Raw genomic sequence first — 23,961 nt, forward strand, 5'->3', positions numbered from 1 at the left:
TGTGTGTGTGTGTGTGTGTGTGTGTGTGTGTGTGTGTGTGTGTGTGTATTGGTTTCTTTGAAGACAATCCTGTGCTGGAACTGGCTTTGTCACTGAGGCTGGCCTCCAACTCAGGAATGTCTGTCTCTGCTTTCGGAGTGCTGAAATTGAAGGTGTACAGTACCACATCCAACTCTGTATATTTTTTAACATTATATGTAAAGCTGAAATACCTTGTACCTCTCATGACTTGTGAAGAATATCTAAGTTGTACTATACAATAGTATTAGCCACAAACATAATGCATTTTAATGCAGTTCTTAAGTCATACTAAATATACTATGGTCTTGAAAGGTATATAAAACTTAAAGTGAACATAAAGTTCAGTTCTTGGGCTACTTCTATCACATTTTAAGTACTTAATTGATAGGACAGATATAGCAAACATTATTATCTATGCAGGATGCTGTAAAGCTGAGTGTTTCCAAAGAAACTGTAGTACTTTACTCAGCTCTGTCTGCTTTAAAAGTACTATTTACTGTTTTTAAATAACCTTAATTTTTCTTGTACTATGTTTATAAGGTCTACTGTGTATACTGATATACAGATTCTAATTCATTTCCACTCCTACATAATATTGCCTCATACATTTGCCCCAGATAGACATTTGTCAATTTGTCAATATTTCTAGTGTTCTTTAACATACATGTTTTAAGAATCTCTAAAGTGAAAAAATTGTACTTGCTGAATCATATAGCTTTGGGAATTTTCAGCTTTACTAGATATGCCAATGTGACTTTAGCTATTTTAGGTTCTATACAATGTGTTCATTTAAAAGATATTTGCGAGTTGACTTCTAAGTACTCAGTTACCTTAACTAACTCCTCCTACTCCATATACCATCACTCCCTCTATAAGAGAGAACGGCTTTATCGGAAATTTTTCCCTTAAATTTTCATTGCCATACAATACAAAGGCTTCTTTTAAAAAATTAAGACTGCTATGGATATCACATTAGTTACATTTCTATTGGTGTGACAAAACACCATGACCAAAGCAATTCAGAAAAGAAAACATTTAATTTGGACTTCATGTCTCCAGAGGGTTAGAGCCCCTGACCATCATGACAGGAAGCATGGCAGGCATGACACTTGAGCAGTAACTGAGAGCTTACATGTTAAGATAACCAGTAAGAGGTGGGGGAGGGCGGCATGCTTTTGAAACCTCAAGCCCACCCTCAAGGACACATCTTTTCCAATAAGCCCACACGTCCTAATCTTCCTCAAGCAGTTCTACCTAATAGGAACCAAGTATTCAAATATATGAGCCTAATGATAATACATATGAGAGAGAGAGAGAGAGAGAGAGAGAGAGAGAGAGAGAGAGAGAGAGGAAAGAAAAATGGAAAAATTAGAGCTACTACTATCCCAAGGCAGACAATTTGTGACTCTGTACTTTGTGTTGCCCTATCCTAAAGGTGTAAGGACGTAACAAAATGACTTGTTATGTCTGGCTTTGTTTCTCTTAAAATATGGGTTTAATAGTCATGGTGGCACACACCTTTGATCCCAGCACTCAGAAGGCAGAGGCAGTGTAGTGCCTGCTCTACACGGCAAATTTCCAGGACAGTTCTAGGTATACCTATCTTCACAGCATATGTCACAAGTTCATTCCTTTCAAGCTGAATAAATAAGAATCCATGATGCAAATATACACCACATCCCATTTACCCATTCAACTACTGGAGGACATTTGGGTTGTTTAAATCTTTTTGGCTGTTATATAAAAATTGCTTTAAACACTGGTATTCAAATATGCTGTAATTTTGCTGTCAATTCTTTGGTCCATACTAAGAAGCAGGACTGCTGTATCATATGGAAACTCTACCTTTAATGTTCTGAAGACCCACCATACTGCTTTCTACAACAACTACACAATTTTGTGATCTCTGTAAAGGTACAAATGCTCCAATTCCCCATTCCTAACAATGCCTACTTTGGTTTGAGCTGATAATAGCCAATAGGAATACTGTCTAGAACTATAGAGTTTGGTTTCCTATGCAGATGGTTCAACCACCTGAAAAATACTTTGTGCATATATAAGAATGGGATCTAATTTCCATCTTCTCATGCTGAAACCACTTAATTCAACAGCATTTACTGACTTGATACTTCACCAGTAATACCACCTATATTATAAGTCACATTCCCATACATACATAGTCTATTTCCAGTCAGCATCTTCAACAAATGGTGCTGGTCAAACTGGACAGCTGCATGTAAAAGAATGAAAATAGATTCGTATCTATCACCCTACACAAAACTCAACTCCAAATGGATCAAAGGACCTCAACATAAGACCAGTTGCCCTAAAAATGATTATTTTTAGAAGAGAAGTGGGGAACAGTCTTGAACTCACTGCCACAGGAAAAGAGGAAACTAATAGCACAGGCACTAAGAACAACAATTAATAAATATTCGTGACCTCATGAAGCTGAAAAGCTTCTTTACAGCAAAAAACACCATTACTCAGGCAAAGTGGCAGCCTACAGAATGGAAAGATCCTTATCAACTATATATCTGAAAACGGATTAGTTAGCATCTGGAATAAACAAAGAAAACTGAACATCACGGAAATGCAAATTAAAAATACTCTGACATTTCATCTAACCCCAGTCAGAATGGCCATGACCAATAAAATAAATGACAGCACTTACCCATTGCTGATAGGTGTGTAAACTTGTGCAGCTACTATAAAAGTCAGTGTGGTAGTTCCTCAGGAAGGAGGGAATCAATCTACCTCAAGATCCAGCTATACCACTCTTGGACATATCCCCAGAGGACTCTACATCCTACCACAGAGACACCTGCTCATCCATGTTTACTGCTGCTCTATTCATAATAGGCAGAAACTGGAAAGAGCATAGGTGTTCAACAACTGATGAATAGATAATGAAAATATCACCATTTATACAATTTGCAGGTAATTGGATGGAGCTAGAAACAATCATCCAGAGAGGAGTAGCCCAGACCTAAAAGGACAAGTTATTACAGGTTTTCTCTATAAAAAAACATTTCTTAGCTTTCAATATTTGTATTACAATCTAAAAACCAGAGAAATTAGGTATAGAGTAAGCGGATTAGGGTAGGGCAGCATTTCTCAAAGGGATATAGAATAATATATTGTTATGGTAAGACAACAGGGAAACTAGAATAGATTAAACAAGGAGGGGAACATAGTGAGAAAAGGTGATACTGAAAAAGGACAACTAACACTAAAGGCCACTTGAAACACCATATGAAAACCTATTGAGGTTTTCATAAGAGAGAGAGAGAGAGAGAGAGAGAGAGAGAGAGAGAGAGAGAGAGAGAGAGAGGAATCTAAATAGAGCCACCAACTAGTCGGGGAGATAATGTTCTAACTAGATATCTTATGCAATCTAGTAAAACCGCCAATGCCAGGAAGGGGTTACATCTTGACTCACTGACCAAAGGGGCCATGGAAACTACCAAACATTACAGGCTACTGCCAAGGCTATTGGTGGCTCTCCATAATCTGAAGGTAAAGTCCTACTGTTAAAGACAACATTTATTTATGATTCACATCAAAGTCAGAGAACTTGGTCTCTAACTAGAAATTTCATCCCCATTGGCTAGCAATGATGACACTAGAAGGTATTCTGCATGCTACTGGGTGAGAAGAGTAATTATCAATATCACTTAGGTACTAACCCTGCAGTCCACAACAATGAGCTTCCTGCAAAATATACTAGTGCAACAGTGGCACAAATGTTACAGGACTAACCAACCACTTACTGCTCGGACTTAAGGACTACTTCATAAGACAGAACTCACCTACCACTGGCTCAATTGGTCAAGAACCTGAGATTAGACAGGTCATGAGTCCAGGGGAAAACCTAATACTACTATTCTTCTAGAGTAGCATAGCAATAAAATGACTCCTCATGACATACTGCTACACCCATAGATCAAAGCACTACCCAACCCACATCAGAGAAGCTTCTTGTAGTAGATGGGAATTAACACAAAACCCCACAACTCGTCAATGTACACAAGGAGTGAGGAACTTCGGAGCACACTGTCCTAAATAGGATATCTTCATCAAAGCCCTTCCCTCAAGGACCAGGAAGCTATGAGGAAGAGGAGTCAGAAAAACTGTTAAGAGCCAGAGGTGATGGATTCTAAGTGTCTTACAGACACAACAGGACTGATGCACATATGAACTCACAGAGACTGTGCCAGCACCCACAAAACCTACAAAGGGTCAAGCCAAACGAGGTCCTAGCTCTAAGAGGGGGATATAAACTCTGGGTCCCAAGAAATCATCTGCAGTTGATACCTACTGGCAAAAGGAAAACCAGTTTGTCCAACAGACTGTCACTGGGTATATCAAACACACTTCAGGGTATGCCCTACATCCAGGAGTAGCCATCAACGACAAAAACCTCAATAGCATTATTATGAACTTTTTGTTTCATTTTGCTGTTTTTTTCCTTTTGGTGTTTTTTTTTCCCTTTGCTTGTTTGTTTTAACTTTTGGTTTTGAGCTTTCTGTGTGTGATTCTGTTTTTTATTCTTAAAAAAAAGAATATAAAGTTAGGTGGGTAGGGAGCTAGGGAGAATCTGGGAGGAATTGGAAGAGGGGGAAAATAATCAAAATATACTGCATGAAAAAATATTTTTCAATTAAAAAAAAAGGGAGTAGAATACTTGTCTAGTACTTGTGAGAACCTTGCTTCATTTGGGGAGGGGACTGTGGGCTAGCCAAAAGACTCAGTAACTTGAGCAATTCAGCTCAGTAATTGTATAGTATTTAGAATACAGTGTTATGAGAGTGAATGGAGTTAATGAAATAGAAAGTAGGAGCCTGAGTTATCATTTCAGAAAATCTAGAAACAAATAGAGGAAACTCAATGGCATGCTGCCCTGGGCTTAGTTTTTTAAATACAGACTGAGAAAATGGCTCAGTAGGTAAGGGGCTTATTGCACAAGCAATAAGGACTTTTGAGTTCAGTTCTCCAACACATATGTATAAACCAGAGGTAGGAGCACACGCCCGTAACCGTACCACTGGGAAGCCAGGGCTTATTTGCCAGCTAGCCTAAGAGTCAACTGATGATCTACCAGGCTCAGTGAGAGAATCCTTCTTAAACTGGGGGATGGGCAGGGGGAGTCAGCAATTGATTTCCTTGCAGAGAAGATTGGTTTGGTTTCCAGCGCCTGCACAGCAGATAACCTCTTCTGGCCTCCAAAGGTACTACACACCCATGGTCCACAGATATTCCTTCAGGCAAACCACTCAACCACACAAAATAAAAATAAAAATAAATCTTCAAATCTCTACCAGACCTCCAACCCATACCACAGAATTCTAAAACTGCTACCCAAGGTAAGCTTCCTTTACAATGAACTATAGTGAACACAACAACAAATAGTTGCTTATGGCAGGATATCTATTCCAGCCCATTTAAGGCTCAGAAAACATAGGCAAAGAGGGGACAGAAAGAATCTATGAGCTGGAAGACAGAGACGGGTTACAGAATGCTATATTCTGAGCACAACACAACCACTGTAATCATGACATCGCAGCAGTTATAGCTGCCTATACTGGGCCTGCATGAGCCTGACATTCTTGTCAAATCAAGCATGGATCAGAGAGGGAGTCATATAATTACTGGATGCTAGCGAATGCAATGGCAGGATTTACCAGTCATTGTCTTCACTTCTCTTCCTACAGGTGAACCATCAGGCTCCAACCATATAGTTTGATCCTATGATCACACAGATGGCACCTGGTTAAACTCAGTTGTTCACAAACAAACCATAAAGACATGAATGTGAGGGAATGAGAGTAACTAGAATACATATATACAACTGTCAAAAGAAATATATATGAGAGAGAATAGAGCAACAGAAGATAGTCATTGTACCTCAAGTGCACACCCATACACATGCATATAATACATACATTACAAAAGTGCAATATACACATAGACAACCTTACAAGAGGTGGGATCCTCTGATAATATGTAAGGATTGGCCTTGGGAAAGAAAAAGAATCCAGACAAGTATCTATACAAAAGTAATAGTATCCATACAAAGTCAACCGACTAGCATGCTCGGAAACTAATTATTCTTCTTGTCAAACACAATAGTAAAAGAGAATAATCAAGGCCAAGAATTTTAAGTACAATGAAACACCAGTATTTGCGACTGAAATTCCTACATTATTTCTGTGAACTCTTCCATTTAAAACAGTCAGGCTTAGTTAGTGGTGCATGCCTTTAATCCCAGCACTCAGGGGTGGGGGAGTGGGTGGGCAGATGCAGGCAGATCTCTGAGTTCAAGGCCAGTCTGGCCTACAAAGAGTTCCAGGACAGCCAGAGCTGTTAGAGAAACTCTGTCTTTCAAACAAACAAGCAAACAAACAACAAACAAAAAAAGAAAAGAAAAAGAAAAATATACTCAACAATAACAGCACAGAACAAAACTCATGTCCTCTGTCCAGAAGCCTAATACTGAATCATTTTTCTTGGCAGGGAAGAAGAAAACCATCAATACCATGACTGGTGTTATAACTTAGTGGTAGTACATCTGTCACACCAGAGGCCCTGAGATCAATCACCAATACCACAAAAAAAAAAAAAAAAAAACACCAACTAGCATTAAATAAGAATACAACAACATCCAAATGAAATACTGAATTACTTCCATACAAAACAAATAATCAGACTAAGAAGTATGAAAACAAATCCTGGTTATATAATTTGCTCTGAGTTCTCAGTACAAAGCCTCAAAAGTCTTTGGACTTCCCTAAGACAGTGTTTGCTATGATGATGAGTAGCTCTTTAATGACTCTTAGATGACATCAGCTAGTCACTTAAAGACCAAACAAGATCAACTATATGACTTAAATATGGGGGTGCTGGATTGACCCATTTGTTGTGAAGAAGAAAAAAAGGCTGAAGAGTGGGCTCAGTTTTGGTCAATGGCAGAATCAAGCAGCCCAGGTAATGAGATCTGAATAAAGACTCTTGACATGTAGGGCCTACTGAAGCATATGGAGTTTCTTAGCTAGTGCTAGGAATACATGACTTGCACAGTAAAATTTAAAAAAGAAACAAAAGAACTGATCATCTAATATTTTTTAAAAGATACCACAAAAATAAGAACTCTATGCATTATTCTTCTGAGAGCTTGCCATCTAACTGCAGAGAGAAAATAACATGAAATAGTAGGTTCTTATGTAACACATATTAAAGTTCTAACAAATACACAAACTGAGGACCCTGAGGCTAGCTAATAAATCAGAAACAGGAGAAATTACTGGACAAACATTGAGTTTCCCACATTCTCCAAAGGGGTGCAGAGGGCACAGTGAAACAATGTGTCTCAGTCTGTGGCCATTATTTCATGTACAGCAGTTATTCAGAACAGATTTACAAGATGAATAAATAACATATCTAATAATTAAGGAAAGTTAATTTGGTATTCAGGTATGATTCAACTTCAGTTAAGAACTTTGCTAAGACGATGACTTAATAATTTACACATAAATTTGTAGTATCTCCATGACAGAGAATGAATTACATCATTAAAGAAAATGAAGTACCATGATGAAACTAGATAACAATAAGCACGAGAAATGTTCAACAAAATGAAAAGTAAGTCTGCCGCCGCATACAACAGAGAATCACAAAAAAGATGGCACCTTTCTAAAAGGAATTCTCAGTGACAAACCATGACAGGCCTAATCAATATTCTTGTAGGTGTGCTTTTAAAACACACAAACATGCAAAACATTGTCTCAAAACTGTATTTCTTCCTCTAAATACATCTTAGTTTGAATGAAGGAAGACAAAATCCTTACGGAAATATAGAAATGAGGGAAAGCTGGTAACTAAGAGACTAAAGTTGCAGGGAGAAAATGGTGCCTAATAACCCCTTCCATTAATTAAGGAAACGGATAAGCAGAAATATAACTAAAACTTAAGAGGCAGGGCAGTGGGCATGGGGAGCAGTGGTAGAGCCCTTTCTTAGCATGTGTGAGGCCTGGGCTTTGATCCTCAACACAACAAGGAGATTCCTTAGCTGAGCGCAAGCAGATACCCAGTAGTAATGAACAAAATAAGTAATAGCAAAACAATTGAGAAATCATTGAATTCTAATCAACAGTATAAAAGAAACCATAAAAATATCAAGCTTAAAAGGAAAAAATAGCTATTATCAATCAATCCATGTACAAATAATTACAAGCAGAAATATATAGAGTTAAGACTGAATACAGATTGATTTTCAGGATCTACTAAAAAAGTATGCCATGTTATATTTTTTATGTATAATACAAGAAGTTTATATTATAAACTCAAGAATATCACATTTTAAGTTCTCTCTTTTCTTTTTTTGATTGTTTTGTTTTGTTTGAAAAGGTAACTTTATAAGCTTACATATCTCAACATTTTAAACCAAACAACTAAACATCTAAGAATTCTTAATCCCAGGAGAAAAGAATAAAAATCTTTCCAATGTTACTTCATGTTGCAATTGAGCACCCACCAATATGGTATGCCTCTTATCATGAGGTAATATGTTGGTTCTTTCTCTTAAGATAACTACATAAAGACTGTTGCTTACACATAAGAAGCATACTGACCTGGCCCAGTCCAGGCATACCTCCTCCAAGTCTAAGAAGTCTGTCCATATCTCTAGAAAACAGAAACAAAGGAAAACGTTCCTAAGCACAAAAGTGTTTACTCAATTGCAATCTATATAATTCACCTTCAGTCACTCAGTATGTCAAAAATATTGGTGGTAATTACAACACAACATCAGACTTCCTGTTAATTAACACCACATATTAATTCAAGAAGCTGTCTTTCATGCTAATTAACAGACCTTATTTTACTGCTTTGGTTTTGGGTTATCCCCAGTTTTAAAGACAAGCAATCTTAGCATACTTTCAAAACTTTGCTATCCTTAAGTTAATTATATTTTCTTATTGTTATCTAATAAAACACCTGGATGGGGGAAAGTGCCTAGAATGCTTATCATATGTATGATTGAATTTCCTTCAATTTGTTCTAAGTATACAAATAAAAATCTACACTTTTAAATTAAATTTTAACATCCTCATTAGTAAGTGCTGTGCTAATTAACTTACAGCTTGTCAGTTATCATCAAAACTACATGTGAAAGACATTGTAAGTAGATTACGGATCTCTGAATTAGCATCAAAGGCTTTTTAAAAATGAACTCATTATATTAAAAGAAAATACTATAAACATAAAATGCATTAAGATAGTGTTCTAGAGCCCACACAGATACACTTATATCAGATTTTGTAGAGATACACATCCCTTCACAGCTGCTATTCTCAAACACAAGTTCAGAGTTAATTATTACAACTTTGAGATATCAGTTTATCTTCAGCATCTGGAATATCTAAAGAAGATACTCTTAAGCAGGAGAAGCTCACAAAGGAAATAAAGTAAAGAAACGGCAGTGGTACTTACATGGCTTCAGATACAGACTGAGTAATCAAACTATTCAAATGAATAGCAGTGTAACTAAGCATGTAAAAATGAAAACAAAGCATTTTTTAACTTTAAAACTATTACTGAGCCTTAAAATTTGTGTTCTTCCTAAGTGTATAATTTAGATCATCACAAATTATAATCTTAAGTAATAGTTTAAAAGTTAATATTTGTTTTTTTTTTTTTTTTTTTTTTTTTTTTTGTTGGGCGGTGGTGGTGCAGGCCTTTAATCCCAGCATTTGGGAGGCAGAGATAGGCGGATTTCTGAGTTCGAGGCCAACCTGGTCTACAGAGAGAGTTCCAGGTCAGCCAAAACTATACAGAGAAACCCTGGTCTCAAAAAACCAAAACCAAAACAAAACAAAACAAAAACAAAAAAAGAGAGATTAGGAATTTTTGTTCATGCTTTCTCAATTAGAAAGGCTGCAAACGAAACCTCAGTAACATACTTAAATTATTACAATTCTGTCCAACTATGTTTGCTGAATCAATTGGTAACAACTTTGACAATTGTAACAAACACTACAAACTTTATTCAAGTCTTCATACAGAAAGGCACACAAATGACGGCCATGAACAGCACACTAGCTGATGTAACCAACACCTGTACCAAGAAGCCACATGAAATACCTCTCAAGGCCCCCTCCAGGCTCTACCACTGCAGACAGGTGGGATTCTGACTTCTAACAGTACAAAATAGTCCTGCTGCTTTCAAACTGAGTAAAAACAGAATCATAGATTTTTTTCTTTTAGTCTGACTTTTTCTTTCACACAACATGTTTATGAGATTCACAACAGATGAATTCATCTGTACAAATGAAAAGGCAAGAAAATTTGGTATTGCAGACAAAATCTAATCTTACAACCATACTTATCTGCCTAATTATAATTACAAATAACATATCCATCAAGTTCCTCATCTCAGTCATTCAATAAAACCCCTTTTAGGCAACGCTGTGTATTCTAAAATATTAAAGATTATTTTCTAAAATATATTTCTAAAGAAGAAAAATTCTTTTGGACCATTTCAAGTTCACAAAATTAAAGAACCAGTGAAGGTGGCAACATACACTTCAGAATACATATACATATATGTACATATCCATACGTTCATTCTAGGCCAAAGTCAGCTCCCAGCTGTGTTAGTGTGTCTACTTCCCTGTGCTGTTTCTGATGACAGTACTCAGACTCCAGATGCTGTGAATATACATGAGCGATGTGGGGAGCAGAGGGAAAGAAAATCTGGCAGGTCAAATTTGTGTTTTTCACAAAATTAGATGTCTGAGCAAACAGGAAAAGATATTTAACAAATTAAAACACTTAAGATGAACACATTTTATAAAAATACTAACATTTGGAAATGAAATATATTGATAAATATTCTAAATCACCCAACTTTCTAAAATCTGGTTATCACACATATTCGTAATTTGATGCCTGTTAAAAAAAATAATACATCTACATAGTATCTATCATATCCTAAAACAACAGTTAAAGATAAAATACATTCTTAAACCTCACCTGTTCAGTAACTGTAATTCTTACAGTGTTAAGCTTCAGTTTGTTGAATTTGACAAATGTCTTATTAACTCCAATTCTTGCTAATTCTGGCACATACAATATTTCACAAGTAGTTTTTTTCCCTCTCTCCTAAAAAAGAAAGGTACTTAATTATTTTGAGAATTGAGAACATTATTATTAACCCCCCAAAAACAAGCAAAATTCTGCAAATGAAATAGAGGCCACCATTCCCCCAGTGCAGGAGACTGGACTCAGGGAGTCACCCATGCTAGGCAAACATTTTTACATTATGCTATAAAACTGAGTTTTAAAAATTATCTCTTGAGAGCATAGATTTATTTACCACCTAAGCAGATATTATGCAACAAGATTACTCGGTTACACTGTGTTTATGAATTGTATTTTTTCTACTGACTTTGAAGACTGACATTTTATAGCTTTCAGTATTCCTTAAGGTCTCTTTAAAAATAATATTTACTTATATTTTTAAAACGAGTAAAAAAAAAATCACTTTATATAACAGCATAGGCTCAATACAAATTTCTATACTTGTACATATAGGACCCTACTAGTATTTATTTTTCTTTTATCTTGAAAACCTGACCACTATGATCCTTGCAATTAGTTCATCATTTATTCACAACTATAATGAGAATAATAAGAACATGATGTAAGGTACTCAGAGTTGTAAAATGTAAGGAAGGATAGTTATAGCAACACTATTACCCCTTAATTACTACTGTGTTGCCCAAAGCATTGATTTATCTTTCGAAGAGATGCTAGACACCCTGAGTTTGAAGCCAGTCTAGCACAGTAAAATTCTGTCAAAAACCACAATAAGACACTATTACTCCCTCTACTTTTCTCCTTTCCTCTCTGAATACACTTCAGAATTTAGAACTTTAGATTTTTCCACCCATAATCGCAAAAGGATAAACACTGAAGGAAAAAAGTTTCATTTTATTGCAGCTCACAAGTGAAATTTCCCCTCTGATAATAAGAGTAAATTTCAGGCCATGGATCAGAATATTGTCTGGTACTACTGACAATCAGAACCATGTAGGGTCTGTCCACTGTGTAACAGTGGTTAGCAATATCTTTGACCTCTATACATTGTATGTTAACAGAAATAATTAACTTGTGACAATAAAAAATGTCTCCAAACATTGCTAAAGGTCTCTTGAAAGGGCAAAATCACTCTCAAGTGGGAAACATTTCTATAAAGATAATTTTAGACTATGCATCTTGAGACAACAATATCCTTACGTTTTCAAACTTATGAACCAAGGAGTTCTGGAAACAATTTGTCAGTTGTTCAAAAATTTAAACACAAAATTACGATATGGTCCGCCAATTCTATTCCTTGAAATACGCTACAATGTATTTAAGATAGGTCTTTAAAACAAGACACATACATGCATGTGTATAGATAGCACAGGGATTCACAATAGTCAAAATACCGAAAAAGTCCAAATGCCCATCACATGGTGAATAAACAACTTCTATCATATAGACATACAATAGAATTCATTGAATATTATGTGGCTACAAAAAGGAACAAAGTTATGACACAAGTATGTTACAATTTGGCCAAACTTGAAAACATTATGTAAAGGCTGGAAACGTAGGCCAGACACTGAGTGCTTGCATAGATGTATAAAAAGATCTGAGTTCAATACATAGCACAAGAAGAAAGGAAGAAAAGAAGAAAGGGAGGGAAAGAAGAAGAGAGGAAGGGATGAAGTAGTAGGAAGACAGGCCTAAAGGTGACATATGTAATAGTTTTAACTTTCAAGTTGGCACAACCTAGAATCACTAGAGTTGAGAAGAGTCTCAAGAAGAGATTATCCAGATCAGGTTGGCCTGAAGGGGACTGACTGTCTTGACTGTCCTGACTGCCTTTATTTAAATGGAAAGACAGTCAGAAACTGGGTGATACCATTACCTGGTTTGGGACTGTAGACTGTGTAAGAATAGAGAAAACTAGCTGAGTACTAGGTATACACTCACTCCTTACTCTATTACTGTCTATGTAAAGAGACTACTTGCTTCAAATTCCTACACTGACTTCTCCAAAATGATGACTGGATTTGTAAGATAACAGTGATTCATTTCTCCCATAAGTTGCTTTTGTCAGTGTGCTTTTATTACAGCAACAGAGATGTCATGTGATTCCACTTAAGTGAAACATACAATAACCTATTAGATAAAATGTAGACAACTGAACCTCAAGGTACCCCTTCCCCAACTCCTTTTCCAAATCTCCATGTCCCCTCCCCACCTTACACCATTCCACTCCCAGTATTTCCTTCCACTTCCATGTCATACTTGTTGTTACCTACCTGTTTCTCCTTTTTTAAAGCTGTTTCTCCCTTTAATAGCCACTGTAAACTTTCCTGATCTCTACCCATACTCAATCTCACACAAATACATAGTTATAAAAATTAGAAGACAGGATCAGCATGTAAGAAAGAACATGTGATATTTGTCTTGATGAGCCTGGGTGACCTCACTTAATGTACTATTTTCCAGTTTCATCCATTTTCTTGCAAATTTCACAATTTTGTTTTTCTTTACAATTTAATAAAATCACATTGCATGGGCCACATTTCCATTGTACATTTATTCATTTATTGGTGGGCAGAAAAATTAGCTCCATTTCCTTATAGTTGTTAGCGCAGCAGCAATAGACATAGATATGCAAGTATCCCACGGTAGGCTACTGGATTCTTTGACTGTATACCTACCCAGGAATGGCAGAGCTGGGTCTTCTTGTGTTAATTAGTTTGCTTCAAAACAAACAAATAAACAAACAAACAAAAACCCTCATATGAGTTCCATAATTGCTGCACCAGTTTTGACTTCCACCAATAGTGCACAGTGTCTATGTTTCTCTTCCTCAACACTCTCGTCAGTGTGTGTATTCATTATGCTAGCCATTCAGCCTGGGATGAGATGGAATTTTAGAGTAGCTTTACTTTGTTGTTTCTCTGGTGGCTAAAGTGGTGGAAACTGTTAAAAATAGCTATTGACCATTTATGTTTCTTCATTTAAGAAACACTCTGTTCAGCTCATTAGCCCATTTGTTGACTGGCAGCTTTTTTCTTAACAAACATTTATTTCTATTTATATGCTGAGTAAACCATTTGTGTGAGAGTGTGGTGTGGTTTTGATTTTTCTGGTGTTTAATTTTTGTGGTTCTTTATATATTCTAGATATTAACCCCTCTGTCTGAAGTACAGCTGGCAAGGATTTTCTCTTATTCTGCAGGCTATCTGTTCACTCTGTTAAGTCTTTTTTTTTTTTTGCTTGTTTGTTTTTTACTGTACAGAAGCTTTTTGATTTCACGTAATCCCACTTGTCAATTCTAATTGGTATTTATAAATCTAAAATATAATTTTTACAATCAAAGCAAATATGATGGTTCTCCTCCATTCAACAAAATCAATCTTTTTAAAAGTATTACAAATGGGAAGATGAAAAGCTCTGGAAATGGTTGGTAATACTACGGTGATTCAACAAAGTAACTATACTAAATAAACACTGCAGAACTACACTAAATAAACACTGCAGAACTACATACCAAAAAGTTAAAATGATACATTTTACCAGGTCTATTTTATACCACACCATACACACATACACACATACACACACACACACACACGCCACAACAAAACAGAAAAAGAGGGCCTACTACAAGTGTACCCAGATTTTTTGGCAGCCTGAGGATTGAACCCATTGAACCTAGAACTCTTTCCATGCTAGGCAAGCATTCTATTACTGAACTAGACCTCCAGTTCCTATTGAGGTATTTGAAATACAAAATTCATCTTCACAAGAGACATATATTCCAGGTTCTTGCATGGAAAATAGTGAGCAATTAGCTACACTCAAAAGTTACCTATACTTTCAAAATGAGAAAAATACAGAATAAGCACTTATATATACATGTACAACTCAGTAACGTCTCAAACATAATTTTCACAATCTTTATTTCATATCGTTAAGTTATTAATAAGATGATCTAGAGATGCAAGAAACAAAAACAGCCCACTGGGATGAGAAAATAATAACAACTACTTTCCTTAGCATATGGGGGTCAATGCTCTCACGCTGCAGGAAGAGCCAGGAAGGCAGCACTGGCTCTAACACTCATTCTTCAGTCAATTACCTCTCCTCAATTTTCTCATTCACAAAAAGAGAATAAAGAGAACATCTGTTTCATACAGCTGTTTAGAATAAAGAAATCAATGCACATAGAAAAACATTTAACACAATCATAGGCATAAAACAAGCAAACAATGAATGCTACTTCTATAATGAGCACTCACCGTCCTAGAATAGCCACCCTTCTTTCTCAATCTGAAGCCACTTAGAGGGCCACAGAACACACAGGTATATTCACAGCAATAAATCTATCATATTGGAGACAGGGACATACATTTTCAGAATTCAGCAAAAAGGTTCACAAGTTAAACTGTATACAATAACAAAAGAAGTGAGGGTTTTGTTGTTGTTGTTGTTGTTGTTGTTTTGTGGATGGGGTTTCTCCATGTAGCCCTGGCTGTCTTGGATCTCACTTTGTAGACAAGGCTAACCCTCAAACTCACAAAGATCTGCCTGCCTCTGCCTCCAAAGTCATGAGCCATAACCATCAGGCTAAAAGAGAACACCTTCAATTCTCAGAAACAGAAGCAATGTAAAAGGTTTCTAGACCTAAACTAAGTTTCCACCTGTCAAAACCCTGAAGATTTAAGAGCTCACTCATAATAGATTCACTTGGATATTTTCTTTAATCTATCTTATTTTGATCTGTGTGAGTACTTTGCCTGCATGCACATATGTGCACAGCATGAATGCCTGGTGCCGCTTGAGGTCCAGAAAAGGGTACCAGATCCTCTGGAACAGGGGTGCAAAAGTTTGTGAGTGGCCATGTGGGTGCTGGGAACTGAACCGGAGTCCTCTGCAAGAATAAGTGCTGTTAAGCACTAAGCCCCCTCTCTCTCTCTGCCCCGATATAACTTTTCTTAACACATTTCTTACCACATTTTTACATACTCAGTATAAACACCACATTCATGAAATATTCAGAACCCTTATTAGCAAAAAGTATAAAACAAGTATCTGCTTGAAGGTTGATGACTTTAATCTCTCAGGGTAGTATCTGACTAAAATGTAATTATTTTTAGATCATGTTCATGTTAGCTTTAAATCGGTTCTCAAATATTTATAGGCACTACGTGGAACAATGGCTACCTAAAAAGCAGAGCCTTCAAAGTTAAATTAGTTTAGATTTTTTCAACTTTTCAAACTTTTCCTAGAGATGCTATCATATCAAAAAAGCCTAAACTTCATTTAAAATCATGAAGCATTTAGTCACTCAGGCTTTACATTGTGTCTCCCACCTTACTGGTTTACTCCCCATTCCTCTATGAAAATATGAATACTCTCAAACTAACAGTAATTCCTTTAGAACCACTCCATATTTGGGGTCTCACTATATTTCTACATTCAATTTCTCTACTCTCTGATTTGTGGAAAATAGGAATTTCTTCCCTACTTTTTCAGTACAATCAGAACTAGAGTTAATACTAAATGTAATTCTTTAAGTAGGATTTTTTTTCCCCACCTTTTGTTTTTTTTTTGAGACAGGCTGTCACCAACCAGGGCCTTCCTATAGACCAGCTGGCCTCAGGCTTGCAGCAATCCTACCACCTCAGCCTCGGGAGTACCAGAATTACAACACTCTAAAAGCAAGATTGGGAACCAACAACAAGATGGCTTAGTAAGTGAAGGGCTTGCTGCCCTGCTTGATGTCTTAGTTTGAGCCCCAGAGCCCAAATGGTTGAAGTGCTGAACTGACTTCTGGAGGCTGTCAGACTATCTCTTCTCCCCTCCCCCAACCCATTGTATTGTCTGTCTCCCTCCCTCCCCCACAAACACCAATCAGTGGAGTAGAATTTTAAAAATTAAAAAAACAAGATTCCACTCCAACCTCCATGTAGAAGACTGAGGATTTATTCTTAGAAGAAATATAGCTATCTACCACACTGTCACTAATTACAACATCTAAGCAAAATATTTGCTGAGTACTACCATACAGAAAGACAGTAATATAAAAGAAAAATGCCTCTAGAATCAACTTAGATTTGACTCCAGACTTCACCATCTACCCACTATGCAGAAAAATGTATTTTGTTCTGGAGCTAGATGCTAAAGTTCATCTACAAAATACACAACCCTAAGTCTGTTGTCACAATACATCCAAAATGTCTAATAGTACCTGAACGGAATATCCTAGGCACTCAATAAATGCTGCCACTGTGCATTTATTGCATATAACCATGACTATGGTAAGCTCTCTTAAAATTGATAAAGATCATTCAACCTAATGCTTTTTTTTTTTTTTGGCAGCTGAGGATAACAAACTATCACAAAGCAAAGTCTAGATTCTCCAGTAAGAGCAGTGACACTACACTAAACTCATCCCACGCAGACCTGGTGTGCATACTCAGGTAAAGCTTTCACAGGTAGCCCCTGAATCATCACAAAAACACTGCTGTAACACTGAAAACCCAAAAGGCACAACTGCTTCCTGTTACTGATTTTCAAACAAATGATTCTGAGTCTAGGGACTATGTATAGGGTTTATATAGCACGTATAGCACGTCCTTGAAGTAAAATCCAGCTTTTTAACTAGAATAGCAATGCTTTAATTATCAAAGATCTTAGGGGGTGCAGGTAGGATGGACGTCTTAAATCCAATAGATGAGACTAAAATAAAAGATCATAACTTCAAAATGTTGTTCTTTTGACAAGATCTAACTTTGTTTTAGACAAATTCAAGACAATTTTTAGCACTTCTCCAAAACACCTTAGCTATAGTTAATGAGCCACTGTATACCCTAATTATCTCTACGTCTACTATGCACTTTAAGTCATGTGATTTATTTGTATTATTTTACTTGTGTGTGGGAGAGTATCAACACATCAGTGCAGGTACCCAAGGACATCTGCAGAACTAGTGTCACAATCCACTGTGAGCCAGTGGATATGGGTACTGGGAACAGAACCTGGGTGCTCTGCAAGAGCAGTACACAATCTTAGCCACTGAGCTATCTCTCTAGGCCCTAAGCAATAAAACTTAAGCATTAAAAACGAACTATTTGAGGTAACATGGTAAGACGGCCCCATTATATTAACTATCTTCATTGACAATCTGTCCCGTTTCCAACTTCAACATAAGAGCTTGTCTTGTTGCCTTCCTTACACTATGTTTGCAGCAGAACAACCAACTCTTAGGCTGCGTACTGATGCATATACCTCTAAAGCCATCACTATGGAGGCTAAGGCAGGAAAATCGCATCAGTTAGGGGTTAGCCTGGGTTGTGCAGAGAGTAGCCATCTCAAAAACAAACAAACAAACAAAAAAAAAACAGAAAAGCAGAACCACCACCAGAAAAAAAAAAAAAAAAAAAACAACCCACAGCTACTTTTAATCGAAGCTAGAGAACAAGGTTAGAGAACATCTGTCCTTGCCTGACCTATAATTGTATAATTGGTTATACGACCAGGCCAGCCTCAAACCATCAGAGATTCCCCGCTACCTTTTCCTCTCTAGTACTGGGAGTGTTCACATGAGAACTGTATTTCTTTGCTAATTTTTAAGGCCTTTTATATAAATCTTTTTTGGTGTTTGGGTTTTTGTTGTTGTTGTGAGACAGGATCTCACCGTATAGCCCTGACTGGCCTGAAACTCATTTTGTGGACCAGACTGGTCTTCAACTCAGAGATCAGCCTGTCTCTGCCTCCTGAGTTCTGAGATTAGAAGTGTTCACCACTGTCTTAGAGTTTCTATTGCTATGAAGAGACATTATGACCACAGTAACCCTTATAGAACATTTAATTGGGGCTGGCTTACAGGTTTATTATCATCATGGTGGGAAGCATGGTGGTATGTGGGCAGACATTGTGCTGGAGAGTTCTACAGCTTGATCCACACACAGCAGGAGACTGTGCCACACCTGAGCATGTGACAACTCAAAGCCCACCCCTAAAAGTGACACACTTCCTCCAGCAAAGCCACACCTCCTAATAGTGCCATGGGCTATGTCGGCCAATTACAAACCACCACAGCAACGAAGTAGAACTTGGTTGTCATTTTAACTTTTTTTTCTACTCTGTGCTAAAGTGGGATGGATTACAAGCCTTTAACTGCAACACTTGGAAAACTAAGGCAGGACTGTAGAAGTTTAAGGCCGGCCTGGTGTACATAGTTTTAGACCAAGCAGAGGCGCTCATTAACAGCCTATCTCCAAATTAATAAGTAAACAAGCAATCACAAAATTTCTTAAGAATCTTTTGAAATGCTGGCATCATTCTTTGACATACACTGAGCTCGACTCACAGGAAAACTGAGTTCCAATAACTCACAGAAGCGGTAGTTGATTTCTACTTTGCTCAAAAATGGAAATATAAACAATTCACAGACCAGTACTCGTGTACAGCAATACAGTAAGTAATGGCATAGCAGGAATAACCAAACTTTATTCTGAAAACATTCAGGATTAAAAGTAATGCATCTCTGAAGGTTTTAAAGCTAACAGGACAAACGATTAAACGAACATGCACTCTGCTGAAATTCGGTCCATCCTCTCTCCTTTTCTTCCCTACACTGGAAGTTTTACAACACAGGAGGAACCAAGGACGAACACAAGTAGACCATAAACAGGGTTCTACCAGTTGATTGAGTTAAAGGTTCCCAAACTAGGGGGAAGCAGAAACATTTGCAAGGAGATGACATCCAGACCTAACTCTGCCAGAGACCCGGAGTTGAGGGAAGAGAGGACCAAGGGGCCCGCGCTCCCCATCAGGCCCAGACTCCACCAGCAACCTGGCTGGGCAACGTGACTCAGGAAAGCCCAAGGCTTGCGACGGCCTAGCAAGGCAGACTCCCGGACGTCCCAGGCCCGCCTCGGGCTCGGCTGAGGCCGCCTGAAGAGAGGTCGCGGTCTGCATCCTACCTGGCCTAGTGGCAACGCGGCGGCGAAGGCAGCGCCTCACACTCAACAAGGACCTGGATCGGAGAACCGGCGATGAATCAGCCCGATTCCATTCAAAAGAGTCGCCCAGGCCTCTGCTGAGAAGTACTTCCGGGTTCCCGGCTTCCTTCAGCTTCCTTTCCTCTACCGCCAATTGGAGTCCGCCGGGGAATGTAGCCGGCTGGGGGCGGGGGAGCGCACAGCGCACGCGCAGGCCGCCGCCGGTCCCAGTCCCCGGGAGGCGGAAGTCAGGCGAGCTGCTCCGCCCTCCTGGTTTTCTCACAGCGCTAGTCTTACTTCGCTGAGGTCGGCCTGCTTTGGATTTCTTGGAGGTGTTCGCGTTGTAGAGCCCAGAATCTCCACGGTTCTCTCTTTCGCCCTTGCGGCCTTCCTCAAAAAGTGAAATCTTGAATTAAGGTTGTCTTGGTCACTCGAAAAGCAAAAATTAAAGAGGGAAAGGGGAGATAGTTAGAGATAAACAGGCTCTTTCCTACTCCGAGTTTACCCCTTCTTCTCCACCTTAATGAACCTCTCAAGCCACAAGGTAGCTTTGTAACCACCCTAGAACCCCTCCTAAGTCTTGGACCAAGTAAAAAATAAAGTTTGTTGAAATAGAAAAAATAAACACCAAAAGAATCCTACACCCAGGATTATTGTATTTCTAAACCAGAGGGAATATTAATACATTTTCAAAATGTATCTACTAAAGAAAATAAAGAGGATTTGCTAATAGGAAATCTTCTCAACAAGAAATACTAAAGAGAGTCCTTCAGTTTCAAATAAAAAGACACTAGATATTCAAAACCATGTGAAGGAATGGCTATTTGTAAAGACAATTGAATAAGTAAGTGTAGAAGACCACATATATGTCTGTAACTCATTTTTCTATTTAATCTAAAGGACTGAGTGAAAGAATTATAAATCATAATTGATAGACGTATTTCATAGAAAGATATAATTTGTGTGATGACAACCAAAGGAATGAAATGAAGTTACATAGTACAAAACTTTTATATGATATTGAACTGAAATAGACTTGTCTAAATTAGATAAGTTAAATTATAATTTCCAGAGCAAGCACTTCGAAAATACTCAAAAACAGGGAGCTAGAAGAGAAGCTTAGCAGTTCAGAGTGCTCACTCAGTGACCATGAGGACTGGACTCAGATCCCAGGATTCACTCACGAGCTGCCAGACAGTCCCTGCAACCCCCTGTGACCCTTCCAGGCACAGGGTCAGTATGATTGCTTGGGCTTACTAGTTTTCAGCCTAGCTAAAATGAAAGCCCCCAGGCTCAAGAAGAACCTGCCTCTGAGAAACAGGTGAGGAATGATGGACACCTAATGCCCTCTTCTTGCTCCTGTGCACACATTTGCAAGTGTACACATATGTATGCAGACACACACATTTGTGCACACACATAAGTTAATAAGTGGAATATTAAAAAATAAAATGCCCAAATATGTCTGTGTGCTTATAATCAAAGAGCAAGATTGTTAAATTAATGCACTTGGGGCAAGGTATGGTGCATCCATACCTATAAATAGATACATAGATACACACACACACACACACACACACACACACACACACAGAGTATATCCAGAGGTGTGTTTCCATGGTGATTTTAAATATAGCCAAATTCACAACAAAGAACAAAGACTGACAATCACTGTGGCACATCCTGTAATCCCAACACTGTCGAGGCAGAGGCAGGAGGATTGCTGTCAACCTAGTCTACAGACCAAGTTCTAGATCAGCCAGGACTACAGTATAAGACAGTTCTTCAAAACTAGAGAGAGAAGCAGACGTAGGCCAGATAACATTAAAACTAGCAGCAGTGGAGAAATACAGAAACAAAGACATAACATGAAACAAGTAGCTGCCCTTGGGATGCTGGGGATGAAGTCTATGCTACTTAGGTTCCTCCAAGTTCCTTTGGCTCTAACCTCACCCTGTTTGTGTCATTTCCTCCCTTACCCAATCTCATTGAGGTCTGAAAAGTCCAGCAGGATGGCTCCTCTTACTGTGTTTTCCCAGTCCCACATCCATGATTTCGGCTATTGTGATACTTACTTTCTTTGTACTGGGAAGGCTTTGTGAAGATAGGTCCATGGCTGTCTGGTTCACTGTCATCTTTTTAGTAGCACCTTACCCGGGGAGACATTTACAATAGATTTAAAATCCAAATGCACTGAATTTGTTGCATAAGACATAAGGAGATATTTTTTAAATGTTCTCTTTAATGCTCAGTGATGAGGAGTGCTGTCTGCTCTTCCAGAGGACCCAACACCCATGTGATGGCTCACAGTCATCTGTAACCCCAGTTCCAGGGAGTCTGATGTTCTCTTCTAGCTTCCTTGTAGCCTCAGTGCACACTAGGCACATGAGTAGTGCACAGACATATATGCAGGCAAAACACCTATACACATTAAAAAAAAAACTTTAAAAAATTAAAAAAAATTAAATAACTTTTTCTTTAAAGCTTCTTGTCTGTTGAAAGAATATATGTGTTAAAATAAAGACTTACTAAAAAGTGGAAAATACCAAGCTCCTACAAAAGTATCGGGGGTCTGGGTCCAGCTCCACATGCTGTCTGGTTGATGGTTCAGTCTCTGTGAGTCCCCATGGACCTAGGATAGTTGACTCTGTAATCTTCTTGTGGAGTCCTTGAACTCTCCAGCTTGCTCAATTGTACCTGCCCTCTCTTCCGCAAGATTGAGCTCTGCCTGATGTTTGGCTGTGGGTTTCTGTACCTGTTTCCATCCACTGCTGAATGAAACCTCTCAGGAGACAGCTGTGCTAAGCTGCCATTTGCAAGCATAACAGAGTATCATTAATGATACCAGAAGTTGGTTTCCTCCCATGGGATGGTTCTCAAGTTGGAGCAGTTATTTGGTTGGTCATTTCCTTGATCTCTGCTCCATCTTTATACTTGCACATCTTGTAAGCAGGACAAATTTTGGGTTGAAGGTTTTGTGGGTGGGTTGATGTCCTCCTCCCTCCCACTGGAAGTCCCACCTCATTATAAGAGATGGCCACTTTATTCTCCGTACCCAAACCTCACCCTGCTTCTAGGAGTCTCAGCTTGGGCCACCCCATGGACTCCCAGGAGTCTCTTCTCCCCAGGTCTCCAGCTAGTCCCAGAGATAACCCCCACCAATTTCTTCTCTGTCTTCCAGCCCTCTCCTGTCCCCCATCTCTCCACACCTGATGGTCTTCATGGATCCCCTAACAGTTCAAGTGGAGGTTGTCTCTGATTCTGTTGCCTGACATCGGATCCCCTTCCCCTAGCTGGACTGGCTAGTCACCCTCAGTGGGAGAAGATGCAGTTGTTCCTGCTGAGACTTGGTGTTCCAGGGCAGGCAGGTACCCAAGGGGGCTTCCCTTCTCTGAGGAGAAAGAAAAAGGGTAGTGGGGAGAGGAATTTGTGAGGGCAGAACTGGGAGGAGAAAGGAGGGACTGTGACCGGGATGTAAAGTGCATTAATCAATCAATCAGTCAATTAATTGGAAAAAAAGGTAAAATGATGGGAGAAAGGGACTGAGGAGAGGAAGGAAGCAAAGTGACAAATGTAAATCCTGCCTTATCAGTAACTACATTAAATATAAATGGAAGAAAGATTCAGATATAAAGCAGAAATTAGCAAAATGGTTGTTTAAAAATGTTCTAAATATGTTCCATTCATAAGACACTAATTTTATACTGAAGGACAAAAAGGGTGGAAGATCAGTCAGGCAAACAGCAACTTAAAAGGCACAACAATTATTGTAGACCCTCCTTTCTTCCTTCCTTCCTTCCTTCCTTCCTTCCTTTCTTTCTTTCTTTCTTTCTTTCTTTCTTTCTTTCTTTCTTTCTTTCTTTCT

At 38.3% G+C, this 23,961-nt stretch overlaps 1 protein-coding gene across 1 annotated transcript in view; it reads right to left on the minus strand.

Moving 5' to 3' along the window:
• Window positions 1-20,258, minus strand: part of Psmd14 (proteasome 26S subunit, non-ATPase 14) — a 90,538-nt gene extending 70,280 nt beyond the window's left edge. The window contains exons 1-3 of the mRNA XM_028769269.1: window positions 20,079-20,258; window positions 11,053-11,181; window positions 8,652-8,703 (exon numbers count right to left, since the gene is read on the minus strand). Coding sequence (XP_028625102.1) covers window positions 8,652-8,699 — 48 coding nt within the window. The 5' untranslated portion in view covers window positions 8,700-8,703; window positions 11,053-11,181; window positions 20,079-20,258. The remainder of the gene's footprint in view (window positions 1-8,651; window positions 8,704-11,052; window positions 11,182-20,078) is intronic.
• Window positions 20,259-23,961: the final 3,703 nt, after the last annotated feature.

This window comes from Grammomys surdaster, unplaced genomic scaffold (assembly GCF_004785775.1).
Source record: "Grammomys surdaster isolate TR1022 unplaced genomic scaffold, NIH_TR_1.0 191, whole genome shotgun sequence".
In the NCBI taxonomy this organism is placed as follows: domain Eukaryota; kingdom Metazoa; phylum Chordata; class Mammalia; order Rodentia; family Muridae; genus Grammomys; species Grammomys surdaster.